Source organism: Penicillium canariense (assembly GCF_028826845.1).
Source record: "Penicillium canariense strain IBT 26290 chromosome Unknown utg000002l_segment0_segment0, whole genome shotgun sequence".
Taxonomy (NCBI): domain Eukaryota; kingdom Fungi; phylum Ascomycota; class Eurotiomycetes; order Eurotiales; family Aspergillaceae; genus Penicillium; species Penicillium canariense.
This window is the reverse complement of record NW_026622729.1, coordinates 2,472,829-2,500,007: the sequence shown is the minus strand read 5'-3', so window position 1 is coordinate 2,500,007 and position 27,179 is coordinate 2,472,829. Positions and strand designations below refer to the sequence as shown.

The window sequence follows — 27,179 nt, the reverse complement described above, 5'->3', positions numbered from 1 at the left end:
TCGCAGCTTTTGTTTGTCTCCAATTTCCCTGCATCGATATCTTTTGCTCGGCGCGCAGAGACTCCGTTCCTTCCACCCCACCCCGCAGCACTCGTCTCAGTCCGAGGCCCTGATTTCCACCCTTGATGGCTTACGATGGGTATCATGCATCCTCGAACCCCTATCAGCCGGGTAACATGAACTTGAACGCAAATCCGAGCGATCCTCATGGCTACTCGCCCACGCCGCCGTACCCGTCGAGCAACTATGAGCCCGATCGCCTCAGTATGCCTCAGCCGCAGATGCCTCCGCCCGCCTCGTCGCACCAGTACATGGAGCCCTATTCAGAGACACCCCGACCGCAGAATCTGGGGCAAGGCAACGGGAACCTCAGCGACGCTGTCAGCTCTGCCGTGCACGATGCGCACTCGTCCGAGTACTTGTCTCCAGACGTCCTGAGCCAGATCACCGCGACCGTCATCCAGCAACTGAAAGCCACCGGCCTGGGCAACATCCAGGGCTCCTCCTCCGACGCCCCTCCACCGCGACCACTGTCGCAGCAGCCCCCATGGCCAGCTGCGCCGGATATGGCGCCTCGCCCACAGTCCGAGTCGCCGCCGATTGCATCCCAGAGAGGCGGTTCGATCCCACCCGGCAACCCCATGTCTAACAGTTTCGAGTCCATACATCCATATACAGCCCCTCAAGCATCAGGGCCCTCAGGATATGCGAGTGATACCCGTGATACACGTCCAACTCCTAAGCCGTCCCCAGAACCGCCACACCGCAGGCGCGAATCGATGTCTAGCCACGGAAGCCAGAAAGTGGACGCTCGGCCGAAGCCGCCGTCAAGAGATGCGACGGTGGTGGAGATGACTACGCTTGAGCGAATCTGGGGGAAACTGTTCGAGGATGGGAAGCCGACGAAGAGGTTGGGGCAGTTCCTGCGTGGCATTGCTATGCACTTGGTGAATACCCATCATTCATCTGACGTCGCGCATGTTTATGACCATATGGCTAACTGTCGGGCTAGATTGAGGATTATCCGCCAGGAAATACCATCGTTATTCTTCCAAATCAGCTTCAAAAGTTCTACGCAGACACTCAAGTATCGTGGGACCCTTACCCGTGGCAAGGTCGGTGATCATATCGTTTTTCATTGTATGCATTCGTATCTCTAAATTCAGCCTCCTCCAGATATCTTCGACGACCGAACATCCTCGATCTCAAGGCTGTTCCGTGAGGTGAAAGCTCAGCACCACCTTGTCCAGCTCGACGATCTCACGGAGCGACCCGACATCCCGGGCCTGACCCCCAAGGGCTTCGAAATATGGGCCACAATCATGATCCTAGCACACCCGGAGCGCGAATACGAGCGCCTGCAAAAGGCGGTCCTCAACATGCCCATCAGCAACCCGGACGACAAGAAAGAGCGCTTCCCCAAGGAGATCCCGCGCCGGTTGTTCCCCGAGGTTGCAGACCTGAAACTGCGACAGGAGGTCGAGGACCACATCATGAGGCATTGCGGCGTTGATCTTCCCCGCATCACCGACGAGGAGCGTTCTCAAGCGACCCGCACGAAGAAGCCCGCGCCCTCTAAGCTGGACACCTCCAAGCTGGACCCCTCCGAGGCCGCAAACATCACGCCCTCGTCGACAAACCGTTCGCGATCATATGAACGGGGCCGGCCTCCACCATCGGCTCCGTCACCCTCCGCCGTGATCGACGATGAGGACGAGCCCACTCCCTCGAGACCGATCGAGCGCGAGAGAAAACCGTATTCTGCGCAGCCTGGCGGAGGCAAGACGTACAGTGAACCAGGCCACAATCACAGCCGCACTGGCTCCTCTACAACGGGTCGCCCGGCAGACATTCCTAGCTCGACTACAAGCCACCGACATTCAACCTCAGATAAATACGACCGCGACTCGCTTTACTCTGCCCGCTCGGGCTCTGGTCCAGGGCCGGCCCGCAGGCGATACTCAAGGGGATCACGTAGTTCGTCTCGCAGCATGAACCACGAGTATAGACACTCGGAAAGTGACTTGCTAGGTCGCGACCCCGTTCCTCGACAGGGTGGTGTTTCTACCGGGGACCTGTACACGGAGTCGCCAATCTCGATCTCACCCGATGAGGATGTCCGCCGATATAGAGAACACCACCCACATCACCGTGGCGGAAGCCGCGCCGGCGAGGAGGAGTACTACCGTGGAATGCTGGGTGGACAGGGCGGCGGGCCTGTCCATGATCACAAGCGGTACCACTGATGGAAGTAGATTTAGGGGTTTCTTTTGGGAGTTAGTCTTTTCGGTTGCCCTTTTTGTTCAACACATTTTTTTTGTTCGGCTCGGCGTTTCGCGTGGCATGAAGATACCCCCGGCCTCTGGGGTTTGCGATGACGATAACTGACGGTTCATGTCTCATGCTTCCACTGTATCTGGTTATATTATTCATGCCTACCTCATGTCTGCTCTGTTTTGGATACATATCACTGTTCATGCCCGCTCAAGGATTTGTACAAAAAGCGCGCCAATATACTGCTTGCGTTCAGCGATAGCTTAGCTTTGGCTGTTATTTGAAAACATAAGTGTTCAAGCATAGCTCCTTCCGTTATCTGCTGGCTTCATTCTCATCGATATAGTCAGCAGCGAGAATACTCTTCCTCCGGATATCCCGCATAAAAGTGACACTGTCTTCTTTGCATGCTACCGCCTCTTTGGCCCGCTTCCGCTCCTCCTTCTCATACCGCCTCTGAATATGTCGCTGATCACGCTCCTCCCGCTCAGCCCGCCTTTTGACTCGCTGCTTGGCGCGATGCCTTTCTTCAACGAGCTTGACATCACCCCTCTCCGCCTCTAGCCTTAACTGTTCAATCTCGTCATCGAGCAACACCCACGGCACAGAAAGCACTTCTACTAGAAACTGTAGCCGCTCATCGACAAACTGCATCTCGGCATTCGGATCCCGAATAAGCGTAAACCGCTCCAAGTGGAGTTGCATTGTAGATCGGAAACTGGAGAGCGTGCCCTTGACTTTCACCGTGGCTCCGGGCCGCAGACAGGCAATGTCAAGGGCTGTGCGGTCTGTCGCCGAGATATGTTCTGTCTGCACCATCGGCGCTTTCGCGCCCGGTGTTTCTTCCGAGGCATCGAGCGACGCCGCGGCTGCTGTTTCGGCACGAGAGGTCTCTGAGGTCTGATTGCCCTCTGCTTGTGTTTTGTCCTTGTCCTGTGGATCAGACTGCAGGACACAGACGTCAATTGTGGCACCACTACTGTCGTCTAGCGTCAGAATCGTGCGCTTGGTGATCTCTGTTCGGGCTACGATCACGCCGACCACACTGACAAAGCGAATTGGGTGGTTCTTATAGAAGAAGATTTTTTGGCCTGGCGAGTGGCCGTCAGTACAAGCCTTGCAAGTTGCATATTTACTCCAGGGGATGGGACGAAGCCCAACATGGTCATTTGTAGGATTGAACACCGAGTAAATGATCCAGTTCCCTGTCTTGACTTCGGAAGAGGCCTGCTTCAGACCCGGGTATGGGACCGAGGTATGCATTAAGCCACCCGACCTACCAGTTCAAGACAAAGCTCACTCAAAAAGCAACCTAGAAGCAAGTCCTTACCTTCAAAGCCTCTGGGTCTCTGCAGTCGATGCAGGTCCGCGGCAGCCATTTTCACCCAGGCGAAATTTGTTGGCGACGCCTTGAAGCAGAACGCGGGATAGAAGGTAGGGTCCGCATCATGGACTGTCGCCATCGGTTCATTTTCTCGTCGGGGATATGGTGCCCATACAAGTGATATTGGTATGGAGAGAGATGTTTAGAGGTGCCACGAGCCTGTGAGTTTGGTGGATGGGCGGGGTCACGTGTGGTGATATCGCTAGAACGCGCCTTTCCTGGTTGGGGTTTACTTTCGTGCTTTTCGCATTCAGCGCTTCTTGAAAATTGATCGCCGTAGATAATTTGAGATTGTGTTCCGGCATTATAAATTACAGAATCATCTGGGACAGGGCCATGTACAGGCAAGCGAATGCCGTGTCGCCACTGAGTAACGATCTATTCATTCCCGGGGTGCTCTGATCTAATACAGAAGAGTCTCCCCCTCCATCATTCTCTTTTTCGGATTCCGCGGAATCTGCTCCTGCCTCCTCCTTTCCTCAGGACTAATATCATCCACATTCGTCACCCTTTCCCCCAGCGCAGCCCGCACCTCCGCCTCGGAGTTCTCATGCCCCGCCGTCGCAACGGTCAAAATCTCCTTCTCAAATCCGGACACATGCTCCCACTCAATCCCCGCCGCAGTCAACATCTGACACCCTTCCGACGCCCCAACAAACGTACCAGGCTCCTTCACGCCAAAATACACCTTGTAGATACCCTCCCGGCCGCCCGTGCGCGTCCGGGTAATGCGTTGCACACACGGCGCGTTGCCCGACAGGCGCTTCCCGCATGGCTCCATTGAGACGTACATGATGAGCTTGCGGCCGGGTTCGGCTGGTAGCACGGAGGCGACCTCATCCTCGGCGACGTTGTGGACTGCGGCAAAGTTCGCGAAGCAGCATTGCTCGGCGTGCGTGTTGCCGGCGAGCTCCATTGTGTAGCCTGTGGAGAGAATCTTGTCGTCGGACCCGGTGGGGTCATTGTCTTTGCGCGAGAGCAGGATTGCGCCGACGCGGAAGTTGGTTGGGCGTGGGGGGGACTGTTCGGCGAGGGAGATGCATTTTTGCATGTAGGCTGAATGAGGGGATGTGTTCGTCATTTTGGTGGTGGAAGTGGTCGTAGATCGATCGATCTCGGGAGCGACGAGGAGGACAGAACTGTGAAGGTGTGTAGATTTGGAGATTTGTAGATATATTGTAGATTGTAGATTGTAGATTGTAGGGTAATAGAAGCAATATCCCTTCAGAGCAACCAAGTATATTGCAAGTGCCGGCGAGGGTTCAAAAGTGCCGTTGAAGCTCCAGAGGAAAAGCGGGGAGCTCCAGCAGAACGATGACGGCATGGGCCCGGCGCGTCCCTCGGGTTCGGGTTCGCGTAAGCTTGACCCGCGCTTCAGTGTTTGCGCAAAATTTGCCTTTCTCCCTCATTTCTCGTACGCATTCATTGTGACGTTCAAGATCAGTTTTAACTCACCACCGTTTGAACGCACAGGTGATCTCAATGGCTAAAAATGCGAAGCGCGATGAAGTTGTTGACGAGCAACCTCCGTCGGTCGAGGAAGATCTCTATAAGATTCTGGGCGTCCAGTCAGATGCAACCCCTGAAACAATCAAAACTGCATACAAGAAGAATGCGCTGAAGCATCATCCCGGTATGTCATAGTTTCATAGGTACCCTCTTAACCTGATCCGACTCCGAGCTAAATATCTGAACATAGACAAGGTCCGCGACGACGTCCGTGAAGAAGCCCATAAGAAATTCCAACAAATCGCACTTGCCTACGGTGTCCTGTCCGATCCCCGTCGCCGAAAGATCTACGACCGTACTGGCAGCACAGATGACGTTCTCGGCGAAGATGGCGACTTTGATTGGATGGATTTCTACCGCGAGCAGCTATCCGCGATGCTGGACACGCGTGCTGTTTCGGATTTCCAGAAGAAATATCAGGGCTCCGATGAGGAGAAGAAGGATCTGTTGGAGGCGTATGAGACGCACGAGGGTGACATGGACGGTATCTATGACTCTGTGATGCTGTCTAATGTGCTGGACGACGACGAGCGCTTTAGGGCGATCATCGACCAGGCCATTGCCGACGGCGAAGTGGAGAAGTACAAGAAGTACTCCGAGGAGTCACAAATCAAGCACCAACGACGAGTAAAGCGCGCCCAGAAGGAGGCCAAAGAGGCAGAGAAACTCGCGAAGGAGGTCGAGACTACCAAGCAGACGAAAGCTGCTGCGGCATCGAAGGCTTCTAAGGGCGCTGGCAGAGGAGGCGAGGATGACCTACTCGCTCTCATCAACAAGCGTCAGCAGCAGCGTGGACAAGGCTTTCTTGCACATCTGGAGGAGAAGTATGGCCAGCCTAAAGGCAAGAAGCGCAGCCCTGCCGATGAGCCATCGGAGGAGGCGTTCGCTGCCGTCGGTGCGCGCAAGAAGGCCAAGGATGGGAAGCCGAAGCCCAAGAAGTCTTCCCGGACATAGTATGGATTGATATGCACTACGATCGGCATGATGTACACCAGGCGTTTCTTCTTTCTAGGGTTTTCGGTGCGGGGGAGTTTGTTTGAGATTGCATCTGGCCCCGTTCACGATCTTGTTTACCTTTATTTTTCTATGGATTCCGGTGCTTGTCATGGGACTAAGAGGAGCTACATAGTTTTACCTTGAATGTTCACGGTGTTTGCCAGGACACATTCTTCTGTCCAAGTCCATGGCAATTTTCTGTAGGTAGTCAATAAAAATTAGTCAATAAGAATGCGTGTGGTGGAGCCTCCTTAGTGGAATACCTATATACACCGGTGTAGACCCGGAATACTTCTGCGCTCCACGATGTTCTAGACAGAAAGGCAGCCCTTGAGTTCGCACTGCCGTTACAAGAGGTAGGTACGTCCGCGGTGTCTTTCTCTTTGCTCTGATCGAATAGCGTGGTCTGCCGAGTCGTCGAGGCAGGTGGTTGCGAAGGGGAAGCTTCACCTCAGGCGCGCACCTCCTCCAGCTATTGTTTTCCCACTCCTTTCATCCAGACGTTGTTCTTTGCCTCAGCCGCTCGTTCACATCCTTCAGAAGATTTCCAGACAAAAGTGCCGTGCCATGTTTCACAATTCCCCACGGTTTCCCCTGAATTCCGTGCCTGTGCATGCCAGCCCCAGCCCCAGCTGCAACCATTGATTGTTCTGGGACCCTTCGCTTCACTGATCTGGCGCAGCCGATCAGGGTTCACCTTTAGGCGCAAAGGCCTATCGTCATAAGCCGGGCGATCAGCTCCACATTCCTGTGCGGCGAGGGCTCCTCGTTGGTTGAGTGGCGTGCCGAGTTCCCCACAGCAGGTCAAGCCCGCCGGAGGCGGAACCGCACGAGATGTCGTACCAGACTGGCCGCATCTCCCCCATATCTTCTTCCCAAACACCCGCGGAGGACACGAACATACGAGTCCCGGGTCGTCGCTTTTCATTACAATCGTCAAACACCTCCTTCCAAGAAGACGGATTGCCGGGTCTGCCCCGCGCGGTTCGGAATTTGCTGAGTCCCCCGCAGTCTGCAAGGAGTCCCGGTGCTCGTGCTCGCCGGCCTTCCTTGTTGTCAGGGCGTGGTGTTCAGAGTCCTCTGGAGCCAATCGCTTCATCGCCACTGCGCACCGCTTCGTCGACCATGGCATCTGCGCCTAGTTCTCCCGAGAGGCCCCAGGCCAATGCGGAGGATGGCCAGCGAATATCGTCCCACCAGTCCACCAGGGACGACCGTCGATTCTCCACTGGTCGCGTGGCGGGGATCGATGAGGATGCCAAGTCAGACATATCCACAATCTCCGCGGAACAGACAGGATCGAAGAAGAAAACTCAAGGACGGAAGGCCATGGCTGCCATGATGTCGGGGTTGGAGTCGAGACTCTTTCCCAAAAGTTTCAGCCGTGGACGAGACTCAAGTCGGGGATCATCACGCCGTGGGTCCTCGTTGGATTCCAGGTCTCATTCATCTGCCTCACGGCTGAGTCGTTCGGTCTCCCCCGGCCACCGCATGTTCGAATCTGAATCCCAACCCACAACACCCAGCGCAGAGAAAGGACAAGCATTGAAGATGGAGGATGCTCACAATAAATCCGACGAGGCTTTGTCCAAACCTTCTGGTGGTCTGCCCGACTATGTTAAGCCGACCGAGCAAGAAGAATCCGGAGAGCGACTGGCGAAGGACGTCTTCGATCGCGACAAGAACATCATTGAGAGCAGCGAGGAGGATGGTGATGAAGAGTCCAGCGAGGACGAACAGGTCCCAGGGGTCACCGTGGTGAGCGTCGAGCGGGGCCGCAAGCCGAGAGTTGACGACATAAGCCGTATCACCTCCAGCGACTTCAACAAACCAAAAGACACCAAGTTTTCAATCACAGACGAGCGTATGTGACCACCAGTTCTCATTTTCTGTTGCGTCTTACTTGGTTCTAACTTGTATCGCCAGAAAAACCAACTCTCAAGCACAACATCCCCGCCATGGGCAAGAAGCCGCGAAAGTCTGCTCTGAAGTCGGTCGTTCACCCGCAGACTAGCTTCGACATCCCCACCCCATACGCGCATTCCGCAGCGGGCACTCCTTACGGTTCGGAGGATGAAGCTGAGAAGGCCGACGTTCACCGCGCCCAGCAACTCAGCATCTCCATGTCTACGATCGACAACCGCGTTCCCAACCGCTCTATCCGCACTATCGTTCGTGGCGATTTTGCAAGCCTCCAGGAGGAAGCGGATGGTGGACGGCGCCGTCAACGGAAGTACCTGGTTGCCACAGATCTAAGTGAGGAGTCTGTGTACGCCCTCGAGTGGACGGTCGGAGCCATTCTGCGGGAAGGAGATACCATGTATGCGATCTACGCCATGCATGAGGACGCAAGCACATCTTCTGTTCAAGTCGGTGAAGGCGCCAAGGCTATGCAAGATGCCGCGGTTGTAGTCGGCAGCCAGACGAAGGAGGCCAGTCGTGCCCATGGCACGAGCTCTCGCAACCTCTTGGGCCGGCTGGGACCCGGAACCGCCAGCAAGGCGAGCTCTGTGGATTCACGGATGATGTCACCGGCCGCGGAAGAAGAGCGAGTCAGTGCGGTTGAAGCGGTGTCCAGCACCTGTGTGAAGCTGCTTCGAAAGACGCTCTTGCAGGTTCGCATTGCCGTGGAAGTGATCCACTGCAAAAGCCCGAAGCTGATGATCACCGAGGCCGTAAGTGAAACTTATACGTCCCAACTTAAATATGCATATGAGTGAGCTAAAATCCTCTCTAGATTGACGAGCTGGAGCCAACCCTGGTGATTGTGGGTGCTCGAGGCCAGAGTGCCCTGAAGGGGTGAGTTAATCAATTCACAAACAATCGTTTACCAGCACCACTAACTCATAACAGAGTACTGCTCGGCTCATTCTCAAATTACCTCCTTTCCAACTCCTCCGTCCCAGTGATGGTCGCCCGTCGCAAGCTCAAGCGACACCCCTCAAAGGGGAAGGCGAACGTGAGACTCTCTAACAACCTCCCCACCCCCAAGAGCCTCACGCAGGCGAAGGTCGATTGAGCACGACTCATGCACATTTACTGTTCCCGGATCATTACGAAGCATAGCTGGCGAGGCTATTGTCTTTCTGCATATGTACACGACACGGCATGGGAAAGGGCAACCTGACGCTTATTATTAGAAGCTTTCATTTGACACCCGCATAGCCGACCTACCTTGATACCCCGACTGTCATGTCCTGATGACCTGAATTTATCATGATCATGTTTATCCTCTTCGTCTCTACCCAGAGCCCAAAATTAATGGATCACGCTCGTAAAAAAAAAAAAAAAGACAGTTGTAGCCCAATACTATCCTCTGAGAAACGTCTGCTCCTGTAATCACCCGTACCATCTCATGTTCTAAAGCCTATATAGCGCCAGCCAAGGTCCACCAATTGCTGAGTAACTATCACCTTTCATGTTTCGAGAATCTTGTTGATTCGTCTGACATGCTACAGAACAGGTCTCTATGTTCTCGAACCTTTTTATAGGTAGTATGGATTTCCATTCAAAATATCATAGGAAGCGAGCGCCAATGTTAGTTCTCGGTCGAGCTAAAGTCGGTTCCTCGGGGCAAGGACCTGAGATCAACTTCGACCCTAAGGCTACTTGCGATTAGAGAGAGAGAGAACATCAGGCCTATCTTATTGCTGGCAGAATCAGTCTAACTAAAGTAGTTAAAGATATAGGGACGTATCTTGAATCTAACCCTTATTTCATCGTCTAGATTGTCTAAATTTTAGATTACATTCTTCAGTTGCTGCCCGGCGATAAATCGTCGCAGGTTGTCCGCAATAAGCTCAGCGCAGCCCCTAGGTCTTCCACCAGCGGCATGAGGGGAGATAATAAGGTTCGGCGCTTTCCAAAGCCGGCTCGACGCAGGCAGAGGTTCTTCCTTGAACACATCCAATGCCGCTCCGGCAATCTCCCCCTTCTCCAGGGCATCCACCAATGCATCTTCATCAACTGAAACTCCACGGCCTACATTAACAACCCAAGCGTGCTTCGGGAGCAACTTCAGTCTCTCGGCATTAAGTACGTTGGTTGTTGATTCGGAGCCGGGCAAGATCATAACAAGAGCATCTGTCTCAGGGAGAAGTTCGGGGAGTTTGTCCTCGGCAAAGACTTCAATGCCATTCCGCACACCATAACTCCGGGCAATGCCTTTAACATGGGCTCCAAGTGCAGTCAAAGTAGGAGTGAGGGTCTTGGCAATGCTCCCAAAGCCCCAAATCAGCACGCGAGAATCGCGCAATGTAGTGAAATCGGACCGCGGAAAGGAGCCGCCCAGGTGGGCGGGCCACTTCGACTGGAGCTGATAGTCGCGCATTTCGTAGAAGTGTCGCGCACCATTGAGCAACAGGCCAAGAGTGTGCTCTGCGACCGGATAGTCATGGAGGCTGACACCGGTGGTGATAACGATGCGGGAAGAGTCAAACCCGGCTGACAATACATCGTTGGGTCCGGCAGCAAGTGATTGAATCCATTTGAGACTCTTCAGGCGCTGTGCGGCATCCTTGAGGTTCTCTGTGCTATTGGCCCAGGTCACGAGAATTTCGGCGTCAATGTGTTCCTCCGGGATGGGGACCTTGACATCATAGGGGTGGAGAGTGACGGAGAACCCCTGCAGGCTCTGCACGTCCAGATTCGGGACCGAGGTAGGGTAAAGGAGCTTCATGTTGAAGGATTAGAAATGCTGGGAGACGATATTGTTAATGGTGAAAACTGATCAAGGACAGAATCCTCAAAAGACCCTTTTCAAAAAGCCTCGGAGTTAGTGCGGGGATGCGTGGGGGTTCCAGGACATTAATCATCCCCCGAGGTCATTCCAGCAGTTCGGCGGCAGCGCTAAGCCCTTCTCGACGATTTCGGGGAAATGCACGACATGTTCTGATTTCTAGGTCCAATGGAACTCGTTAGTTCTTGATCGGTATTTCTATCTTAATTGCTTGTTAGTAATTGAAATAGAATGCCCATACATGAATCTATGTCGAAGATCGGCCGATCAGCTAATCTCCACAATGAACTCGACTTCTTTTCGCCCCACGTATTGTCCTATGACCGATTGGACATGGTTCTCGTCGGGGAGACTCCGGGAGCGGGCTTTCGACGGCGCTTTTACACCAACTTTTCCACCAATGCGAGTGCGTGCATCTCTGCGAATCAAACCAAAGACTAACTAGGTATAATCAACAAGAGAGCGAGTATAATGCGGCCATGTGTTGAGTTCGGGCATGCCAGCATGTCTAGAGAGCCAATCAGCCAAAGGTAGTGGCTGAATGCAGTTATGAGAAGCCACAGTCCCAGACATAACCCTAGGTCTGGAAGAACGATGGATCCTTTTTGGATGTGGATGATATCTCTGTACTTCAAAAACCTTGATGGCCGAAATACCGAGCTGTAAAATCACTGATAGACTAATTTAGCTTGGCGCACTAAGTTGCACGCCTACTCAATGGAGCTCTTAATCCGGACAGTGTGTAAATATACACCCCATTTTCCATCCCCCAACCGGGTATTATGCCCCTTGGCTTGTCTATCTCCTACGACCGCGGGAGGCTTCCCGAAGCAACAGAGTTGTGGCTGATTGATAAGGACCTCAACCGGCTCCTCTGCCGACGAGTCTCCCCTCAGGGCGTTGGTTCTCAATCTCAATAACCGTGCAATGGATGAGTGGTGACTGTATCTTCTTCTGGTCTACAATGTTGTAAGCATTCCCAGCCAGGGAGCGGTTTGCACCGTAATTTTCGAACTCAAGTGGAGCTCAAAATTCTGGGAGGCAAAGTGTTTCAAGAGTCCTCGAGCCACTGCTAAGGCCCCGTCATTAATCCTAGCTACAATTTGTCTAGTATGAGCTGGGTCTGTCCCACGCTTCCAATGGCGGGGGGCACAGGCGTTAGCAGACTGGGTTGAGGTTGATCTCATCTCATTTCAGCTGCCTCTATCACAGAATCAAGAAACGGCTCCTATCTTACGGCCTAATATTATCGTCGAAGCCCTTGCCAATGGGAACCACCAATTTTTCATGGATTATTATTCGCGCGACAGGAAAGGATTACCTCATCGGGCAAGAGGCTCGGATGGCATCCCGAAACTATGTCTTATCTTGACCACGATCCCTGTCGCATTAGCGTGGTACGCCAAGGTTCCCGAGTCAAGAATAGCGACGACGCGACGCATATCGAGGCCACCGGGGCGATACCACGCGAGGGCATGACAAAGTTGCGGCAGGTGTGGAGACTTTCATTGGTGAATCACAGCCATTAAGTTGTTTTGGCGTTTTAGCTCGAAGGCTAACCTGATAGCAAGGCGAATAAGAAGATTATGAGCCTGTCCCCAGCCTATAGAATGGACTGGAGGAACACGGGTCAAGGGTGAAATTCTTGGCTTTGCTGCGACTGCGATGCCCGGCTACATCTAAATACAGGCCGCATCGACCGAGATTTTGGCGGTTTTTGTAATCTCATATCTCTCATACGGCGTGTTCAGATTGATCATCATGGCTGGTTATACAGAAAAACAACAAGTGCCAAGCTATGAGGAGAAAGGGCGTGACTCCGCCACTGATAGTCAGGAGGATCCGCAGATCGCGGAGGCTGTCGTTGACAACAGCGACCAGCTGAAGCGGCACCTGGGCAACCGTCAGATTCAGTTGATCGCTATCGGCGGCTCTATTGGCACAGCGACCTTCGTGAGCATCACATCCGGTTTGGTGAAGGGTGGCCCGGGAAGCTTGTTCTTGGCATACACCATCTACTCGTGTATGATGGGCCTCGTAAACAATTGCATGGCAGAGATGGCCATTTTTATGCCGATAAGTGGCGCATTTATTCGCATGGCAGGGCACTGGGTCGATGAAGCGTTTGGGTTTTGGGCCGGTTGGAACTTCTTCCTTTACGAGGCCCTGCTGATTCCATTCGAGATCTCGGCGCTGAATCTGGTCCTGACATTCTGGCGGGATGATATCCCCGTCGAGGCGGTGGTAGCTGCCTGCATTGTGACCTACTTGTGCGATCTCTCTCTTTCTATCCCATTACGCCTCTTTTTTCACTTCTTTCTCGGCTTCATGCACGCCCTGCTAACGGAGTGATGGTACATTAGTGTCCTGAATGCCTTTACGGTCAAGTATTATGGAGAAGCTGAGTTCTGGCTCGCGACTGGCAAAGTACTGCTCATTTTGATCGTCTTTCTTTTCACATTCATTACCATGGTTGGAGGCAATCCCAAGCACGATGCTTATGGGTTTCGCTATTGGAACCAGCCTGGCTCATTTGCCGAATACATCACCACGGGCTCTCTGGGTCGCTTTGAAGGTTTTTTGGGTGCAATATGGAGCGCGTCTTTCACTGTTGTCGGTCCAGAATATATGTCCATGGTCGCAGGCGAAACAAAACTGCCCCGACGCTACCTCAAGACGGCCTTCAAGACCACCTATGCCCGGTTTGCATTCTTTTTTATCGGCAGTGCACTATGTGTGGGAATTGTTATTCCGTACAATGACAAAACGTTGTTGGATATTCTCAGCGGCTCTTCGAGTGGCTCAGGCACCGCGGCCGCATCTCCATATGTCATTGCCATGAACAACCTGGGCATTACCGTGCTTCCTCATATTACTAACGCTTTGTTGGTGACGAGCATTTTCTCTGCAGGAAATGCCTACACATACTACGGTACTCGCAGCCTCTATGGTTTGGCTTTGCAGGGCCAGGCCCCCATGGTACTGGCACGATGCACCAAAGCTGGTGTGCCGATCTACTGTCTGTGCATTGTCATCATCTTCCCCTTCCTTGCATTTTTAAACGTCTCCAGTGGTTCTGCCAAAGTTCTCACCTGGCTCACCAACATCATAACCGCTGCCCAGGTCATCGATTATATTATCATATGCGTGACTTATCTTTTCTTCTATCGCGCCTGTCACGCACAAGGCATCGACCGCCGTACTCTCCCATATTATGGATACTTTCAGCCGTACTCTGCCTGGATTGGCCTAGTGTGGATGACATGTGTGGTATGCTGCTACGGTTACTCTACCTTCCTTCCAGGTAACTGGACTGTGGGCGGTTTCTTCACCTATTATACCATGGTCTTACTCGCGCCCGTCCTGTTTTTTGGATGGAAGATAATTAAGCGCACCAAGTTTATTAAGGCACAAGAGGCCGATCTGATATGGGATAGGCCAGTTATTGATGCGTATGAGGCGACTTTCACCGAGTACGCACCGGGCTTCTGGACAGAGATTCTACAAATGTTTGGACTGCGGAGAGACAAGAGAGAGAGACAGCAGATCTGAGGCTCGAGAACACAGTATAATCTTGATTTCTCACATATTCGTATGTGGCCTGAAGTTTTCGTGAGAAGTATGTAAGCAATCATCTCGGCCGGTCCAGTAGCTACATAGGATATTGGGATTATCTGCTAGAGCAGAAGTCAACTAACAAGCCACTTTTGATTTTAAGGTATCGTCTTTTGAATCAGACAATATGAGATAAGTGGAATAAAGTTAAAGATAGTGGTAGAGGCACTAACTCATCAAATCCAGAACAAATTACTTTGGGGGCAGGGGGCGGTGTTGCGGTCCAAATATCCCCTACATGGGACGCGCAGAATAGTTGGCCCTTCAAGTAGTCAATAGAAACACAACTATGCAACACAAGCCACCGCTGCCCAGTACCTGCGAGACCGCGTTCGGTTCGCAGAAACAGTATACTGGCTACATCAATCTACCATCATTAACATTGTCACCTCATGAGCAGAACTATTCTATAAACAACTTATTCTGGTTCTTTGAGGCTGGCAGAACACCCAAACAAGCGCGCCTTACTATTTGACTCAATGGCGGGTCTGGCATCAGCAGTATGATTAGGACATTCCAAGAAGTGGGCCATGTGAGGTTGTTGAGATTGATCAGACGAAACCCTAAACTAGGCACTCGGGCCCGGCTATGGTGATGGGATCGGCGCTCGAATACGCGGGTCATCGACCGGCCGAACCAGGTCGGATTTCCTTGCGATAATCTCATGGAAGGATCACTGAACCTCCTGAATTCACAATTGGAAATTGCTCCAGCGCCAGTCCCTTTGGGCCACCTGCCTATACCTTCTTAAATGGAACAATGGGCTCAAGCCAAGAAGGACATACCACTAGCACAACGACTGCTTCTGCACAAGCAGCATGGCATATCTGACAGGGATCCTTTATCGAACTCTACAGTACAATCCTAGTAGAGATGGCAATAACTCCATCGAGATAAATCTGTTTGTAGAAAGCTATGGAGGGCATTATGGTCCGGCCTTTGCAGCATATTTTGAGGAGCAAGCTTGGTTAAAACCGGCCAGCTTTCGGGAAAGGTTTCTAGGGTCGATCTAGTATCCCTGGGGTTCGTCTAAGAGTGGGTTAATGATATGATTCAAGGCTCTTCCTACCCGGAATTTGCGTGCAACAACTCCGATGGCATTCAGCTTCTTGATCTGTCCGACTATGAGAGCGCGCTCACTGCCTTTCGTGAAAGCGGAAGGTGTCGAGACCAGATCAGGGAGGGCTGCCAGAGCAAGGCTACCTTGGATTGCTCCTCGGCACTTCTTTTCTGCGCTACGTGCTGATAATCACTCACAAGACGTATATCGGTGGCTTCGTCCGACAGGCGGGAGATTTGTCCTTCTCGCGCATCTACGGTGCAGGCCATGAGGTACCAGCCCATCAGTTAGAGACCATGTTCACCCTGTTCAGCCGCAATCTCCAGGGAACGGACCTGTCCTCCGGGCAGCCGGCTGATCTATCCTCGTTCCAATCCAATGGGGTCGCCAATTCTACAGCCACCAATTTCGGCACTCTCTATAGGCTCGCCAACCTGTTTTCTGCAAGATGTTGCCAACACCTGCGACCAAAAAGAGCAAAACTTGCTCGGTCAGGGAAATAGGGTGTTTGTCAATGGTATGCTGTATAAGGACAGGTCGGAATGGTCCACAGCCAATGACACTGATATACTCGTGGGTGACGCTGGTGTTCCGGGAATGCTCTCAGTGGTGATGACGCTCCATCCCTCGAAACCTATTTGTGCCGCCGCAACGGGCTTCTTTACGGCAACAGAGACGCCGACAATGAAGGATCAGCGGTCTGTGTTGGGTGGAGTGGCATGGACTGCCGGTAATGATCCATGGTATTGGATGGCATTAGCGATCCTTTTTTGTGACAATCTGTTGGACTGTGATATTAAATTATTTCTAGCAGAAAATAATGTGGAAATAATGTGGATATAGCGAACATCATGAATATAACAGTGGATATAAAGAATGGAGGTTCCCAAGCCGCCCAAACACCGAACCCGTCGTCAGTCATATCACGTGACACGTCACCGCCCGAGCTTCAGTGTCCAGACAGCTTGGCCAACCCCCCGGCCATCCCACCACTGCTTTCCTCTCCCCATCCGACCTTCTTTGTCCTGTGTCGCATCCGTGGAGGATCCGATTCGCCCGCCATGGCCGAGTTTGTCGACCCCCGGATGACCTCCATCAAGCCCCGCATCCGCTATAACACTATCGGAGGTATTAACGGACCTCTGGTTGTCCTCGATAATGTGAGATTGGCCACACGTCTCCGCCTGGAACTCAGCATGGGACATTCGCTGATCATGCATGCAACTCAATAGGTCAAATTTCCTCGCTACAACGAGATTGTATCTCTGACGCTCCCCGATGGCACGGAGCGCTCCGGTCAGGTACTGGAGGCTAGAGGTAAGCTTGCCTGCCCACCCTACCCTGCCAGCATGGGTGCTATGGGCACCTTGTCAATCGAAGACTAACCTGTCTCTCTGTTAAATATAGGAAACCGAGCAGTTGTGCAGGTGCGGACCGAGATCGAACCCTTCCCAATCCCCCTATCGGGCGAGGTGTTAACATAGCTATTTCGCGACTAGGTGTTCGAGGGCACTACGGGTATCGATGTGAAGAAGGTATTTACCATGGCGTGAGAAATAGTCAATCGATCTATTTGCTGACCCCACGGTCAGACCAAAGTTGAGTTCTCCGGCCACAGCATGAAGCTGGGTGTGTCAGAGGACATGCTGGGTCGGGTCTTCGATGGTTCGGGACGTGCCATCGATAAGGGTCCCAAAGTGCTCGCGGAGGACTACCTGGACATTAATGGATCGCCCATCAACCCTTACTCTCGAGTATGTAGTACCGCCCAACTCGACATCGAGCTATTAGAAGCTGATTCCTTTGGTCTAGGTTTACCCCGAGGAAATGATCTCGACCGGTATCTCCGCTATTGACACCATGAATTCCATCGCCCGTGGACAGAAGATTCCTATCTTCTCCGCCGCCGGTCTTCCCCACAACGAAATCGCTGCTCAGATTTGTCGTCAAGCCGGTCTGGTGAAGCGACCAACCAAGGATGTCCATGACGGCCACGAGGAGAACTTCTCCATTGTCTTTGCCGCTATGGGTGTTAACATGGAAACCGCTCGATTCTTCACTCGCGATTTCGAGGAGAACGGTAGTATGGAGCGTGTCACCCTGTTCCTGAACCTGGCCAACGACCCCACCATTGAGCGTATCATTACGCCCCGTCTGGCCCTGACCACCGCCGAATACTATGCCTACCAGCTGGAGAAGCACGTCTTGGTTATCATGACGGATCTGTCGGCATACTGTGATGCGCTGCGTGAGGTTTCCGCTGCCCGTGAAGAAGTGCCCGGTCGTCGTGGTTACCCCGGTTACATGTACACCGATTTGTCGACCATTTACGAGCGTGCTGGACGTGTTGAGGGCCGTAACGGATCCATTACTCAGATTCCTATTCTGACTATGCCTAACGACGGTATGAGAAGCTGTAATCTATATCATATTCCGACTGCTAACCTATCGCTATTTTAGATATTACCCATCCCATTCCTGATCTGACTGGTTATATTACAGAGGGTCAGATCTTCATTGACCGTCAACTTGCCAACAAGGGTGTCTACCCACCTATCAACGTTCTGCCGTCTCTCTCGCGTCTGATGAAGTCCGCTATCGGCGAGGGCCGTACCCGCAAGGACCACTCGGATGTGTCTAACCAGTTGTACGCCAAGTACGCCATCGGTCGTGATGCCGGTAAGATAGATACCTCTCCCACTCCACCAATTTCTCATTCTAATATTAACTTTCCCCCAAAACAGCCGCCATGAAGGCAGTCGTCGGTGAGGAGGCCCTGTCCTCGGAAGACAAGTTGTCCCTTGAGTTCCTCGACAAGTTCGAGCGAACCTTCATTAAGCAGTCGCCCTACGAGTCTCGGACGATCCACGAGTCTCTCGACATCGCCTGGAACCTTCTTCGTGTCTATCCTAAGGAGTTGCTCAACCGTATCCCCAAGCGTGTTCTGGACGAATTCTATGCCCGGTCCGCCCGCAAGATCCCCAACAAGGACACCCGGGACAACTCAGGCGAGCAGAAGCAGGGCTCCGCGCAGCCGGACGGTAACCTTATTGATGCTTGATTGTGGAACCGATGGCAGGTGTATTTCTGGAATCTTCTCGGGGTTTGCGTTGTTCGCACTGAGAGGGGAGAAAGTAGTGCGTGCGTGCCTGGGCCAAACTCTCAATGGTCCCTGCATGATCATCTGTTTCCCATTGCATATACTCTTCTGTGCGGCTATATCTGTTGCTCGCTTTGTTTCTTTGGTGTCGCGTTTCTGTCCCGGCCAACCCTCACAATACAAATTTTGGATTTACAACATACGAGGATTGCATTGATCTAGTGAGCATTGTTGCAACAATGCTTCAACATCGGCTCATGAGGCACGATTCCAGCTGGCCCTTTCAATATTCAAGTTACATTCGTATCGAGCCTAATGTCCCAAGAGGCGCAGTCGAGACAAGCCTATCACCGCGACCGACACGCAAATAGCTAGACGGAGATAAGGTTGTCCGAGGCGAATAGCGGCAGGCACGTAGACCTCTCTTTCTTATATGTACGGAGTACCTTAACCTGATCTGAACCCTTGGCGATGTCCCCGCTCTTTTAGAACATGGATCTGCTACAGTGGCCAGGCTGTAGTTGCACGTGGTGATGGGAGCCATTGCCGAATTGGATTATGAGAAGGAGATGGGTGGGTCTGGCGTAGTTCGAAAATTACTGTGTTCCGCGATGGGAGCGACTATATTAGTGTTGATATGCTGAAGTGGGAGGGTGCGGTTTGTGTTGAGAGTCAGGTACAGAGGGATCTCCGAGCTCGATGGGGTCCGTTTAGCGAGATGTATGAGGTCAGACAGAAAGGTTACTGGGATTTTTGAACAAGCAGCTAGGCTGCAATTCAGTGGGAGGAAGTAGAGACTAGACGTTCGCCCTATATACAGCCAAGATGCTACTCTAAATTGGACTTCCAGCAGATCATGAGCAAGGCACATGAAGAATATCGACCATGGTGTATTTTCTAGAACCCAGTATGGACATGAAACGGGAGTCCACGGCAGAAAAAGGAAAGAGAAGCACAAATCAAGATATACGCTTTTGTGAAGTTTCCGTGCAAAGTCGTCTGAAAGCGTTGAAAGGAAAGAAAAAGGCATCAACACGGTGATAGCCTTTCAAAAACGAAAAAAATGAAAGGACGAAAACAATGGGCGCCGGAAGGGTAGAGGATAAGAAGTCAGGGAGAGGAGGAACACTTAGAAACGCAGATCCCAACCGATCTTCGGACCCAGACGGGGAAGCTCATCAGCAACTTGCTGCACATCCTTGTCACCACGGCCGCTGAGGTTCAGCACGATGTTCTCGCCCTTCTTCATGGTCTTGGCCAGCTGCATGCAGCCCCAGACGGCATGCGAGGACTCCAGAGCGGGGATGATACCCTCGTGCTGGGCGAGGGCGCGGAATCCCGCAAGAGCCTGGCTGTCGTCGGCAGTAATGAAGGTAGCGCGGTCGCTGTCCTTCCAGGCGCTCAGCTCGGGGCCGACACCGGGGTAGTCGAGACCGGCGGAGATAGAGTGGGTTTCGGAAATTTGACCGTGCTCGTTCTGCAGGACGTAGGTGCGCACGCCATGGAGGACACCTTTCGATCCGCCGGACAGAGTGGCGGAGTGACGGGCAGTATCGATACCGTCACCACCAGCCTCGACACCAATCAGCTTGACGCTGGGATCGTTGGAGAAGGGGTAGAACATGCCGACGGCGTTGCTGCCACCGCCAACACAGGCGACAACCGCGTCGGGGAGCTTGCCCATGATCTCCTGCATCTGTTGCTTGGTCTCATCACCAATGACCGACTGGAAGGTACGCACGATAGTAGGGAAGGGGTGGGGGCCGATGGCTGAGCCGATAATGTAGTGGGTCGTGTCGAGCTCGACGACCCAAGCACGGAGAGCTTCGTTGACGGCATCACGGAGAGTACGGCTACCAGCTTCAACGGCGACAACGGAAGCGCCGAGCAGCTTCATGCGGAACACGTTGAGGGCCTGGCGGCGGACATCCTCCGCACCCATGTACACGGTACACTTCATGCCAAACTTGGCACACACCGTGGCAGTGGCGACACCGTGTTGGCCAGCGCCGGTCTCGGCGATGATCTGAGTCTTACCCAGGCGACGAGCAATCAAAATCTGACCCAGGGCATTGTTGATCTTGTGGCTACCAGTGTGGTTGAGATCCTCACGCTTCAACCAGATGTTGGCACCGCCGACATGATCGGTCAGGCGCTGGGCAATGTGAAGGCTGCTAGGGCGGCCCATGTAAGGATAGTAGGAGCGGAACTCCTCCCAGAACTTGGGATCGTTGCATGCCGTGTCAAAGCCCTTCTCGAGCTCTGCCAAGCAGTCCATGAGGGATTCAGGGACATATTGACCACCGAACTCGCCGAAGCGGGATGGCGTTGCGGAGGGATCCTTGGTGACATTCAGGGCCTCCAGCTGATCAGCCAGACCAGGACCGGCTGGGGTATCGGCCTCGGTAATGACCTTGGTGGGCGCTGACTCAGCAGTGGGCAGGGCCTTCTGAACAGCTTCAATAATATTGACTTCATGGGTCAGAGAGCCCTGAGCATCGCGCTCGCGCTTCCGGCCAGTAACGCTGGAAAGGTACTCCTCAGCAGCCTTGGCGGCCTGTCCAGCCGGGGCCTGACCAACAACTGTGATGATCTGACTACCGATGACGACACCCTCGGCGGTGTCCTGGACAGACAAGAAGTGCTCGCGAGTGCTCACTCCAAATCCAAGAGCAGCGGGGACGTTGCCTGAATATTCATGGACGCGCTTCAAAAGCTCGGGGATATTAGCGCTCAGCTTGCCGGTGGCACCGGTGACACCCATGCGGGACACCACATAGATGAAGGAGTCGGCGATCTTGCACAGCAGCTTCATGCGAGAATCGGAGGTGGCGGGAGCGATCAAAGGAACATACGAAAGTCTATTCATAAATCAGTACGACCATTCACTTCCCCGAAATCAACCCAATCGACTTACCCAGTGCTGGCGCAGAGATCACGGAAGCGAACAGCCTCCTCTGGGGGCAGATCGACCATAATAAAACCATTCACGCCGGCCTCCTTGCAGTCCGTAAGCATACGCTCCTCGCCATATCGCAGCACCGGGTTATAGTAACCCATCAGCATAAGTGGTGCTTTCAGGCCCCGGCTTCGGGCTGTGCGAACAAGCTCGAGGACTGTGGTAACGGTGACCCCGTTGTCGAGAGCCTTGGTGTTGGCCGTCTGGATAGTAGGACCGTCCGCAATTGGGTCGGTGAAAGGAATTCCGAGCTCGATAATATCTGCATTACGAAACAGACTGTCAACTTCCGATCCTCATCGTTCTAGTACCCCGCCAACCACATAGCACGAATCCACATACCGGCACCGCCATTCTCCAATCCGAGCAGGATGTCAACTGCCTCCTCGACAGTGGGATATCCTGCGGTGATATAGGCCACCAGAGCCGCTCGCCTTTGCTCCTTGCACTTGGCAAAGGTCTGCTTGATAGCGTCCATAATTGAGGGCGCGGAAATGTACGAGAGCGTGGGGCAAAATGAGTGTGATGATCAAATGAGGGTCAATTGAGACCTGTAGGGTATATGAGGGAATTATAAGAGTCTCGGTTGACTCGGTAATTCGAGGTAAGCCAATGTAGTCGAATGGAAAGCGAAGTATGATCAAAGTGCAGCCGGGTGAGTCAATGGGAACTTCCTTTTTCGCCGCTTTCGCCCCGCAGATCACGTGTAACGATAAGATAGTGCTGAGTCAACCCCCAAACCACGGGCGAAACGGAGTAAACTATGCGTTCCGTTTTACCGAGAGGACAAAAGTATGAGGTCCAAGGAAGAGGGAAGGGAGAGGGGAGGGAGTACTGTGTTACAACGATACCGACAATTGCGACGAAAGAGAATGAGATGGAAAAATTGTACGACAAAGAAAGATAGGATGAAAAGTGTCCACCAGGTACTGACAACTTCCAAAGGGTTGTGACGTTGCAGATACGCCGCCAGGCAAGCATGCAGGTAGTGGAATAATGCAGCGGCAACTGGGTATAACTACATTTAGAAATTTCGAATATGAATCAAGTGAAATCATCAAACAATCAGTCAGTTCGAACGAGATAAAATAACCAAATACACAAAAGCCTTATTAAACGGGCTATCTTCCCAAAACGCCACAACAATGCAGTGATCAATAAAAAGCCCTCAGCTCAAAAGAAATCCAAAAAAATTAAAGAGAACTCCCAGATTATTCCAAACAGAGAACAAAGAATTCAAGCAGAGCATTCACCAGAACAGGATAAGCATCCAAAGACACCCGCCTAGCACCGGAGCCGCTCGCCGAATGCCCGATCCCCGATGCGCCGGGAGCGAAGTAGACATCGCCAAGGCGAGCCCAGAACGTCCAAATATCTCAAAAAAGTTCCAAAATCTATCCCATTCCGTCCTGCGAATGCATAAGGAATGACAGCAGCGCCCACGCTATGCGAAGTACTCGTACAATAGCCCAGATAAGTTGTGTTGTGAAAAGGAGAGGAAGCCCAAAATGCCCGGCAAATGAGAACGCAGCCCATAAACAAAGGAATGAACAAGACACAGTCTAAAAGAAGAAGCATCAACAGGGTCTCAACCTGCGGTGCGACAATATGCAAATAATAAGGTTGGGTCAGGGGCATTCAGGCGTCAAATGTGTAAGGAGAGACGTGAAAATCGTAAGTAAGCTGTCGACCGAGAACACTGAGGAGCGAGAGCCGGGCTCTTCAGCGAGGAAGAGAGATCCGGGTCTCGATCTGCTCGGCGTGCCGACGACGACTGGGTGTGGCATAAGGAGTGACAAGAAGGAGACTCGTGTATCTTCAACAGAGCAAGAGGGGGAAATATGAAAATGGAAAGGAAAAATAACGGCAATAAACGCAAAAATGACCAATTAATCAGAGATCAGGGGCCAGGTGCCGCGTGGTGAAGGGGGTACACGGGGTCCAGGTACGTGTAGCATGTGTTGGCCGATGCACCGGTCGAGGGAGTAGTAGCTCCGAGACTGCGCAGCTCCCAGGATGTCCGCGGAGTCGGAGCGACGAGGCCGTGGACGCTGTGGGGATGACACATGGCCGGATATGAATACGTCCCAACTGAGGAGTATGGCTGGCTAACGGAAGGTATCACTGAGCGAAGATCAGGAGCAGCAGTTATTGAAGCACAAGACTGATCGGTCTGCGGGCCATATATCGGAGCAGGCAAGGCGTGGTGGCCATATGCGTTGACCGGGCCAGAATCGGAGATCGACTGGGGGGAACCAGCACCATGAGGCTCGGTCCCGGACTCGGAACCAGTGCCATGGCTGGCGTAGTTTGTCATAGGCGTTGGCAGCACCCCGGCAGTAGACGAATAGCTAGCAGACTGTAAATTGGGTTAGTAAAGATTTGATAAAAAAGGATCAGAACGATGCGCTTACATATTTTCCAATAATCTTTCTCAAGGCCTCGGCAAGGATGCTCCATGGGAACACTTTCACATCCTTCTCAATGTTTCGCGGCTTGGGTGCAGGGAAGCCCATGATGACCTTGAAGAACTCCTCGCTGTCGGCCTTGGCCTTTGAGACAGTGAGCGGGCGGAACCCTTCGAGGTTTCGTCGGATGCGGTTCTTCTCCTCGACAGTGAAGCGCACAGCAACCAACGATTCAAGCAGGTAAATCGTGTCAACACTCGTGACGAAGCACTCTTCTTTGCCCTCCCAGCGAATGCAGCTAATGCAGATGCTGTTGGGTGCGCGGTCCTCGGGAGTCACGGGCTTGAACTCCGCATTGATCGTGCTGCCGGTCTGGGAGCGGGTGAACTGCACCAGACGACGCTGGCATTCCACCTCCTCTGGGGTCCAACCGGAGCCCATGGCATTCAGGTCGCCGTTCAGTTTCAGAACAGCCTTGGCCGGATACATGGCATACGGGTTGAAGATCTGGCTCTGGCTGAGACCGCTCGCCTGTTGCAAGGTAGAAGTGCGGATCAGGGTAGGGTTGGAAGTTCGCACTGGCGAGGGTCCCCGGTGCTGGGACATGGCATGTGCCATAATGACGCCTTGAGCCCGCAGGTCGTTGGGACCAGAGACGTAGGACGGACTCCAGACCGGGGTGAGGGGAGACGGGGCACGCAGCGCCGGCTGAGGGGTGACCGAGACAGTCGAGAACTGGGTAGATCCAGCACGAGGGGAAGGGGCAGCGTGGAACGGAGTGACGAAGCCTGCCATGGCGGGGAGGGGTTGCAGATAAGGCGAATAGGAAGCAGAGCGGTTGTCCCGGTAGGTATAATTCTCTTGTGGCTCGACCTTGGGCACGACTTGGGATGAAGCGGGCCGCTTAGCCGGCACCGCAGCAGCGACAGCGTTGTCTGAGTAAGACGAGAACTTTCTCTTACGCGACTGGGTAGAGGAGGGCTGAGCCACCTGCTCGTATGTGTACACACCGACCTGTAGGGTCGTTGGCTTGCAGTCACTCTGACTCTCGAGAACAACCTGTATGGGCACCGCCACGGAGGGAGAACCAGTTGAGATGAATGACGGTGCATCCGCGGACAGGCCATACTGGAAAGTGCTGCCCTGGAAGCCGAGGAAGTGCGGGTTGCATTCGCACTTCTTGCTGCCAAAGACAATATACAAGGCGCCGTAGGATGAGCTGTGCAGGTCGAAGGGTGACTGAATCTGCACCACTACCCGAGTACCCTCGCAGCCACGCTGAGGGCTATATGTGACGATCTCGGGCACTTGGCGAGGCCGGGCACCCATCATGGGGGACTGAGACTCTTCGTACGAGCTAGCATACTCGTTGTTGGGGATGTATGGCACACAATCCGAGATCTGGCTAGCCTGGTCGGGCATTGGCGAGGGAACGAGGGAAGTAGTCACGTATGGAGACTGGCCGTATGTCGAGTACGAGCCAGCATCATGCAAAGACCGCGTGGAGGCGTAATCTGTGGGATCAGCATCGGGGTTTTCAAACCGATATCCAAAGGAAAGTCTGTGGGAAACATACCGAGCACAGAGCCGGCAGCGGGCTTCTGAAAACTAGACATAGACAGGATGGGCTCAGACTTGGCCCACAGGCCGTCTGAAAACGCACCGACAAACTGTGACTCTTCAGAATCCGAGAAATCCAACGACTCGCCTAGAATGAGAGGCGTTTGGAAATCCGGGTCGAACTGTACGCAGACACACGAGCAATCGAATCAGCCGGGGGTTCAAGAAACGAAACACAAGAAGATGCAGGAGAGAGGGATGAATCACGAGGGTGGTAGACGGAGGGGAAATTCAAACAAGATGAACCAGGGGGAAGGGAAGGCAACACATGCAGGCGTCCAGCGGAGAGGCGAGACAAGAAAGAGCAGACTCACCAATACACCGTGAGTCTTCGAGTAAGCCAGCTTGAAGGTGTTGCAGCAAGTGCAACAAGACCGAACCTTTTGAAGAAGCGAATGACTGGGAATTTATCCACAAATAACACGAGGACCACACACACGAAAGGGGTGCTCTCCGAGACAGAGGACAGAACGAGCGACAAGCTTGAAGCTATGCGGTCAGGCTCAACGAGGTGGCGGTACCCAGGGGCCTCGAATCACCATCCAGCAATGGAGGCAGCGGCGCAACGGGGCGGAGACGAGACGAAGGATGGCTGCAGCGAGAGATTGAAATCACGTAGTGTCCACTGGTTCATCAAGCCAGACACGAGCTGATTCCAAAGGGACGACGGGGATCTTCTAGGCGTGGAGACGCAACTGGCGAGGTTTTGCTTTCTTTCTTTTCCAATTCCCGCGAGGTTTCGGGAACGCTTGACGCGGATTGGGCCACACGCAGCGAGGATGCGAACTACTCCAGCAATGAGTACGAACACGTTTCAGTCTTTGCTGTCTGGTTCACCTCCTGGGGACACTTGGAACACTGGCAATGGGACGTAGGAACAGACAAGAGGGAGCGGCCGGCTCGGTGCATCGACCTCAGCAACCAGGACCCAAGAAACCAAGCCACGAGAGCCCAAAAAGCCAAAACAGAAGGCCAAAGCCAATGATAGACAACCAGGGGGGGGGGGGGGGGGGAGACTCACCAGGTGAATCAGAATAAAAGACACACAGAGTTCGATGGCTCCCGAATCTTGACGTCGACAGTCGCCTAATATGCAAGATCCACGGCGGGCAGAGAGCTGGACGAAAAGAGAAGAGTCAACAAACAGCTCCCCAGTGATAGGAGAAGCCCTGAGATGACGATGGACAAAGGGACTAGACTATCGAGATGCTACCAGACGGGGAAGCAGATCCGGCGGCTCCATCGATGCTCGTCATCTCCCGGAGAGGCCCGTTGGCTACAGTCCCGTGCAGAGCTCGGACTCTGCAAGGAAGTGCGACATCTGGCGGGCTCAAAGAGGAAAGGATGCAAGGCACGAGGGGAGGAGTGAGACCGTGGGCAAAGGGGGGAAGATGCAGAGTGGAGAATAACTCTGTTTTGGCGACTCACCTGGCTGATAGTCGGTTGCTCGAGCGGTTCACACGGTTCACAAGCGGTTGCTTCTGAGACCTTTCCAATAGATTGATTGATCGGGACT

General features: G+C 53.2%; 11 protein-coding genes across 11 annotated transcripts; 6 read left to right on the top strand and 5 right to left on the bottom strand.

Annotated features, from left to right (window-relative positions):
- Positions 1-125: 125 nt before the first annotated feature.
- N7482_004102 (uncharacterized protein) lies at positions 126-2,246 on the top strand (the record flags this gene model as incomplete). The annotated part of the gene is made up of 3 exons (XM_056686227.1): positions 126-947; positions 1,013-1,115; positions 1,177-2,246. 3 exons carry the CDS (start codon positions 126-128, stop codon positions 2,244-2,246), a joined length of 1,995 nt encoding a protein of 664 aa, XP_056544969.1.
- Positions 2,247-2,589: 343 nt separating this feature from the next.
- N7482_004101 (OB-fold domain-containing protein) lies at positions 2,590-3,737 on the bottom strand (the record flags this gene model as incomplete). Its single annotated transcript, XM_056686226.1, has 2 exons — positions 2,590-3,365; positions 3,605-3,737. The coding sequence occupies 2 exons, from the start codon at positions 3,735-3,737 to the stop codon at positions 2,590-2,592; spliced, it is 909 nt and encodes a 302-aa protein (XP_056544968.1).
- Positions 3,738-4,061: 324 nt separating this feature from the next.
- On the bottom strand, positions 4,062-4,739 carry N7482_004100 (putative DRAP deaminase; the record flags this gene model as incomplete). The annotated part of the gene is made up of 1 exon (XM_056686225.1): positions 4,062-4,739. The coding sequence occupies one exon, from the start codon at positions 4,737-4,739 to the stop codon at positions 4,062-4,064; it is 678 nt and encodes a 225-aa protein (XP_056544967.1).
- A 401-nt stretch (positions 4,740-5,140) lies between these two features.
- Positions 5,141-6,121, top strand: N7482_004099 (DnaJ domain protein; the record flags this gene model as incomplete). The annotated part of the gene is made up of 2 exons (XM_056686224.1): positions 5,141-5,291; positions 5,358-6,121. The coding sequence occupies 2 exons, from the start codon at positions 5,141-5,143 to the stop codon at positions 6,119-6,121; spliced, it is 915 nt and encodes a 304-aa protein (XP_056544966.1).
- Positions 6,122-6,997: 876 nt separating this feature from the next.
- On the top strand, positions 6,998-9,182 carry N7482_004098 (universal stress protein family domain protein; the record flags this gene model as incomplete). Its single annotated transcript, XM_056686223.1, has 4 exons — positions 6,998-8,027; positions 8,090-8,838; positions 8,901-8,962; positions 9,017-9,182. 4 exons carry the CDS (start codon positions 6,998-7,000, stop codon positions 9,180-9,182), a joined length of 2,007 nt encoding a protein of 668 aa, XP_056544965.1.
- A 720-nt stretch (positions 9,183-9,902) lies between these two features.
- Positions 9,903-10,841, bottom strand: N7482_004097 (phosphoglycerate dehydrogenase; the record flags this gene model as incomplete). Its single annotated transcript, XM_056686222.1, has 1 exon — positions 9,903-10,841. The coding sequence occupies one exon, from the start codon at positions 10,839-10,841 to the stop codon at positions 9,903-9,905; it is 939 nt and encodes a 312-aa protein (XP_056544964.1).
- A 1,821-nt stretch (positions 10,842-12,662) lies between these two features.
- N7482_004096 (uncharacterized protein) lies at positions 12,663-14,453 on the top strand (the record flags this gene model as incomplete). Its single annotated transcript, XM_056686221.1, has 2 exons — positions 12,663-13,171; positions 13,265-14,453. 2 exons carry the CDS (start codon positions 12,663-12,665, stop codon positions 14,451-14,453), a joined length of 1,698 nt encoding a protein of 565 aa, XP_056544963.1.
- Positions 14,454-15,104: 651 nt separating this feature from the next.
- Positions 15,105-15,529, top strand: N7482_004095 (uncharacterized protein; the record flags this gene model as incomplete). Its single annotated transcript, XM_056686220.1, has 3 exons — positions 15,105-15,156; positions 15,188-15,234; positions 15,374-15,529. The coding sequence occupies 3 exons, from the start codon at positions 15,105-15,107 to the stop codon at positions 15,527-15,529; spliced, it is 255 nt and encodes an 84-aa protein (XP_056544962.1).
- Positions 15,530-15,954: 425 nt separating this feature from the next.
- On the top strand, positions 15,955-18,637 carry N7482_004094 (H(+)-transporting V1 sector ATPase subunit B; the record flags this gene model as incomplete). The annotated part of the gene is made up of 9 exons (XM_056686219.1): positions 15,955-16,306; positions 16,441-16,736; positions 16,809-16,893; positions 16,984-17,003; positions 17,076-17,111; positions 17,169-17,330; positions 17,389-17,980; positions 18,037-18,255; positions 18,321-18,637. 9 exons carry the CDS (start codon positions 15,955-15,957, stop codon positions 18,635-18,637), a joined length of 2,079 nt encoding a protein of 692 aa, XP_056544961.1.
- Positions 18,638-19,805: 1,168 nt separating this feature from the next.
- Positions 19,806-22,113, bottom strand: trpB (tryptophan synthase TRP5; the record flags this gene model as incomplete). The annotated part of the gene is made up of 3 exons (XM_056686218.1): positions 19,806-21,537; positions 21,594-21,897; positions 21,978-22,113. The coding sequence occupies 3 exons, from the start codon at positions 22,111-22,113 to the stop codon at positions 19,806-19,808; spliced, it is 2,172 nt and encodes a 723-aa protein (XP_056544960.1).
- A 1,422-nt stretch (positions 22,114-23,535) lies between these two features.
- medA (transcriptional regulator medA) lies at positions 23,536-26,906 on the bottom strand (the record flags this gene model as incomplete). The annotated part of the gene is made up of 4 exons (XM_056686217.1): positions 23,536-23,994; positions 24,050-25,557; positions 25,620-25,785; positions 26,877-26,906. 4 exons carry the CDS (start codon positions 26,904-26,906, stop codon positions 23,536-23,538), a joined length of 2,163 nt encoding a protein of 720 aa, XP_056544959.1.
- Positions 26,907-27,179: the final 273 nt, after the last annotated feature.